Source organism: Epargyreus clarus, unplaced genomic scaffold (genome assembly GCF_041222505.1).
Source record: "Epargyreus clarus isolate Ecla_fem2 unplaced genomic scaffold, WU_Ecla_fem_2.2 ptg000023l, whole genome shotgun sequence".
Classification (NCBI taxonomy): Eukaryota; Metazoa; Arthropoda; class Insecta; order Lepidoptera; family Hesperiidae; genus Epargyreus; species Epargyreus clarus.
Window position 1 is genome coordinate 13,818,085 of NW_027332230.1, and position 5,432 is coordinate 13,823,516.

The window sequence follows — 5,432 nt, forward strand, 5'->3', positions numbered from 1 at the left end:
AGTAAAAAATCGCCCTGTTAATCCTTACTTCGTTTTTCCCTTGTCCCTTCAGAAGTATTCAATACCAATAAACTTGGGAACAAACATCTAGCTATAACTTCTGTAAAAACCTTTCAGCTTTACAAGCTTTTTGCGACTGATCGTCTATATTAATTGGAGTTTCGCGATAGTTGTTCAAACTTTCTTCTGAAGCGCTCCGAACTGATTTGTTATAAATATTGATAAGTTTTCCGAAACTGTAAATTGGGGTGCTCGATGTTCGTAGCGCCGAGTGTTACCGAGTAATGTTTATTTATTTCGGAAATATGTACTACATAGTGCTTTTTGATGGTTTATTACTTCTTAAACAATACTTTGTTTGTAATGCTTTAGTTGGTTGTACCAAATAATCGTCATCAATCCATTACTGACCCACTGCTGGGCACGGGTGTCCTCTTAGAGTAAGAAGGATTAGGCCATAGTCCACCGCGTTGGCCAAGTGCGTATTGACTTCACATACCTTTTATATATATATATATATATATATATATATATATATATATATATATATATAAATCTCTCAAGTATGCAGGTTCCCTCATGATGTTTTCCTTCACCGTTTTGAGCAAGTGATAATTAATTTCTAATAAGCACATAACTTTGAAAAATCAGAGGTGTGCCTAGGATTTGAACCTCGGACCCATCGTTCGAGAGGTCGAGTTTCTAAACCGTTAGGCTATTACTGCTTTTACCAAATAATTTTGTAGTCTGATATATATTAACTGCATAAATATTTATTTGAAATTTCCTTTAAGCAGAAGTAGAACCAAAAATCCTCAACATAAAGTTAGGAAATGCTAAAACTTATAAAGTAAGGTAAATTCGACTTCTATATAGTTATGACGTATCTATTACGAATAATATTAACGTATAGTGCGTGACCACATGCTTGGCACTTGCCGCAAACTGCACACCTCTACAAAAGTTTGGCTTAGTTGGTTTGATACAATAGTGCGCAAAGTAAGTCAAACATCTCTATCCACACGTTTCAATTTGTGAAGGTTTGTTGACGTTTGGCAAGTGTGTGGATACAAAATTTCATTAAAATCGTTTCAGTGGTTTGGGCGTGAAGAAGAGACAACCAGACAGACAGACAGAGTTACTTTCAGATTTACAATATTAGTAAGGATCACAGCTTATACATAGTAATTATATATTACCATACATATCATACTACATAGTAACCATGGATGCCGCCATCGACGTCACGTAACCCCAATTTGTCCAACGCGCAACGTGTTCTTGAATGTCGTCGTATAATAAATTTCTAAAATCTCGATTCAATTTTCTGCACGATAAGCTCGATTTCATGTAAACTTTACGAGAACGTGCTTGGCTGTCGACTTCAATGATGTACATTTGGTTTAACCTCGAAGAATGCAAAGTCAGTCGGCTTATGTAGAGTGTTTTCAAAGTTAAGCGACTTCGGTCGTGGTTGGAGGTTGGATGGGTGACCACCGGTATTCCTACGTTTTGGAGGTAGGCAATGAAGGGGGTTGTTAAGCTGTAGGTCAGAGTTATTATCAGTGCAGAGTCTTATCGATTGTCGGGCACCTTGTAGATGGTTTGAAAATATAACACATGTTGGCTACTAATCCTTATTGCGACCCTGATATTTGTAAACTGGGTCTTTAAAGAGATAGTAAGCTGTACCCTTACCATGAGTTTTTACGTTTTGACAAATATGACTGTTTTGGTATTTTTTACGTATTTGCCCATACAATTATCAATCAGCGCCCCTAGCGGATTGTATCAGAACTATAGTTTTTTTTCATATTTCATATTCATTTATTTGCTTTTAAATGTGGTACAATGTAGGTTGGTAGGAGTATTACAATTTTTCTCACACTTAGCTTCCGGGAAGCATGCAAAATTTTAAAATTTCATTATAATTATATTAATAATGATTAAATTTCATTTAATTATACAATAGTGTCAGTAATGTAACATATAATGTCTAAATTGACAAAATGGCGCTTTATGTTTCGACTCTCTTTTTTGCGAACATGTGAGGTGGACAAAAATACTTGAGCACTGACTTATTGTTACGTTTACTATGTCTACTAAGCAAACGTAACAGAATAATGGATTGAGTAAACGTAACGTAAGATTGTGGGATGTTTTGTAACTCATGGCAAGGGTACTGATTATTATTATTTACGACGCCTTCAAACTAGCTGCTTCGTTTGCAATTGCAGTGCGACAGCGGTATTATCGTAACCTACTCTTATCACGTGGCGTTGGCTATTAGAGTTTTCGAGGTTGTCTATTTAGTTGCACATAGTTTCTGAAGAAAAACACAATGGTACTCCGTCAAAGTTAGTATACAAACATCATTTATTAAATTCATCTGTAGGTTGCCAGCAAGGTGATCCACTTGGTCCAGCAATTTTCAGTTTGGCTATTCATCCCATTGTATCAAATTTAAATTCAAAATTTAACGTGTGGTATTTGGATGACGGCTCTCTAGGAGGTGACACAGAAACAGTTTTTACAGATTTTCAGGAAATTATGGATAAATTTAGCAATATTGGTCTTGAAGTAAATTTTTCAAAATGTGAACTTTTTGTTTCAAACTCCAAAAATGTAAATGAAAAAAATAGTATTATTGAACGATTTAAAACTTTGGCTCCTAATATCAAAATTTCAGATAAACATTCTTTACACCTCCTGGGCTCACCGATATTCCCAGAATCAATTCCATCTTTTATCGAAAACAATATTCATAATTTTAATGAAACTTCAGATCGTTTACTTAAAATTAATTCACACATGGCTCTTTTCATTATTCGATTTTGTTTATTTGTCCCTAAATTTACATATCTTTTGAGAAGTACACCCCTTTGGAAATTTAATGAACTTTGTTTAAAATTGGATGACATCATCATGAAAACTCTTTCGTCTGTTCTAAATTGTCATATGAATGAACGCGCTTGGACCCAGGCTTCATTACCCGTTAGGCATGGAGGCTTGGGTATACGTAAAATTTCGAGTGTTGCGCTACCAGCATTTTTATCTTCAGTCCATAAAACACAAAATTTAACTTCGGATGTATTGTCTAAAATTTTTGAGGAACCTCAGATTACTTTTATGGATGAAGCTAAAGATGCTTGGTTACAGGCTGGACCAAATCTAAAATTTCCGGTACATTTAAATTTACAAAAATTTTGGGACGAACCCCTCTGCATACTTGTGCGACATCAGCTTCTTGATTCTGCACATGATATTGCAGAGAGTGCTCGTCTCCTTGCAGTAGCAGAGCGGGAGTCGGGGTTTTGGCTACAGGCATATCCTTCGGGAAATATAGGTACACTTTTAGACAATCTAACTTTATCAGTTTGTACTCGTTTGCGTCTGGGTGTAAAGACAGTTGAGCACCATCGCTGTCATCGCGGTGCAGACGTCGATGTATTTGGACACCATGGACTTTCTTGTCAGCGCAGTGCTGGTCGCTTATCGCGCCACGCCACCATCAATGACGTCATTCGTCGGGCTTTTGTCACCGTTAATGTGCCGGCTTGTTTAGAGCCGAATGGTCTCGCACGTGACGATGGCAAGCGGCCTGACGGTATGACGTTAATACCCTGGAAGGGGGGAAGGATGTTGGTGTGGGACGCTACGTGTGTCGACACACTGGCTCCTTCTCACCTCCAGGCATCATCATCTGGCGCGGGGGCGGCGGCTACTGCTGCTGAAAACGCCAAGCGTCATAAATATGTTAGTTTGTGTAATAACTACATATTTGTGGCGTTTGGTGTTGAAACTTTAGGTCCATGGGGCCCGGATGCTTGGCAGTTGTATAAACAACTGTCAACACGATTGGTCGACGTCTCTGGAGATCCAGGAGCTGGCACGCATTTCGCTCAACGAATTGCTATAGCAATTCAAAGAGGAAATGCTGCCAGCATCTTGGGTACCTTGCCCAAGGACAGCGATGGTGATCATTTTTTATGGTAGTTTTTATGTTTTTATATTTTTGTATTTCGTTTTTGTATATATGTACATTTTGTAAATAAGTTTCTATTAGTATATAATTGATTAAATATATTTTATATTTATATAACAAATAGTTCAATAAAATGCAGATCATCAATTTAAAAAAAAAAAAAAAAAAAAAAAAAAAAAAAAGAAAAACACTACTTTTGGCCGGAGCAACATACACCGGCTAATTGTAATTCCTCTTATACACTAAAAGTACATTTCAATTAAAAAATAGCAATAAAGTTACATAAAAAACTATTTACATTTACAAGCCAGTTAACCCTATACTTGACATTGTGCACTTAAATGCACATTAGAATCAGATTTTTTTTTTCGGATAATGCGACATCGAATCTTACTAATAATAACTGAAAGCGAATTAGCAAACGTTTCTTTATGTCAGAAAATGAAATCAATATCTGTCTCGTTCACACATTGTAAATGGTAAACAAAATAGCGAGCCGTCATTCAGCGCCTGCGCAACGCTCTCTAAGAATCTTATTTTATCTGAATGAAATTAAGTTATATGTACGAAATTTATATAATCTTACTTTCTGCAAGCTTTATGCAATGTTTTGGTGATATTTTTTTGAGATATAATGTTTTGCATATATAGTAATTCATGACTTTTGTTATGTGTGCATTAAAATGCACACTGCCAACGACATACAATATTACTGTTTGTCAATATTGTGTCTTTAAATGCACACTGCCAACTTTGCTACTATATACTAAGGTTCTGCACACAAGGTAGGGGGTTGGGTGAACAAAGTTCAGATAGAGTTTTTTTTTTTATAATTCATGACTGAAATTAATATTTCCCCGTTTCCACTAAATTCCCAGTCCTGGGACTGGGAATTTAGAACTTGGGGATTTGGAATTTGGAACTTTGGGAATTTGGAACTTGCAATATTTTTATCAGATAACTGGAGGCCGAAAAATTCTAGCTTTGGTGTCTAAATTGCGTAATTAAATCGGATGTAGAATCCAGCAAATCCCTAGAAAGATGAATTCCAGATGTCTAGGTCTCATAAAGACGTCCCTGAACTTAAATCCTGTCCAATCAATAGCGTCTTCTGTCAAAAATGTAAACATCTCCAATAATGATGATTCCAGAACATCTGCAATATCAATCCCAGATAAGACCAAATTCCCACTTGAGGTCGGCTATAAATGCGCCACTAGCCCTGAAGACTAAGCTGGAATGCCTCAGAAAAGTATATCTTCTTACCACATCCTTCAAACAAGTGGAATAAAGTCCAATCATATGCTTAAATTTAATACAACATTCTAACGGAAACATGGATGCAGGTCTAAACAGACAAGTCGCTTTATAGCGTACAAATGTGATAGGCCATTGTTAGTTTTGTCTTCACAGAACCTGGACATCTTCGTTTGTAATTCCTGGTTGC

The 5,432-nt window shown here is 36.5% G+C and overlaps 1 protein-coding gene across 1 annotated transcript; it reads left to right on the forward strand.

Annotated features, from left to right (window-relative positions):
* The first annotated feature begins 2,347 nt into the window (after positions 1 to 2,347).
* Positions 2,348 to 4,065, forward strand: LOC140751905 (uncharacterized). Its single transcript, XM_073086015.1, has one exon. It carries the CDS (start codon positions 2,551 to 2,553, stop codon positions 3,994 to 3,996), a length of 1,446 nt encoding a protein of 481 aa, XP_072942116.1. The 5' UTR covers positions 2,348 to 2,550; the 3' UTR covers positions 3,997 to 4,065.
* The last annotated feature ends 1,367 nt before the right edge of the window (positions 4,066 to 5,432 follow it).

Bases quoted from the DNA above. Each gene is read 5' to 3' on its own strand.
- LOC140751905 (XM_073086015.1), top strand. From the start codon at position 2,551: ATGGATAAATTTAGCAATATTGGTCTTGAAGTAAATTTTTCAAAATGT.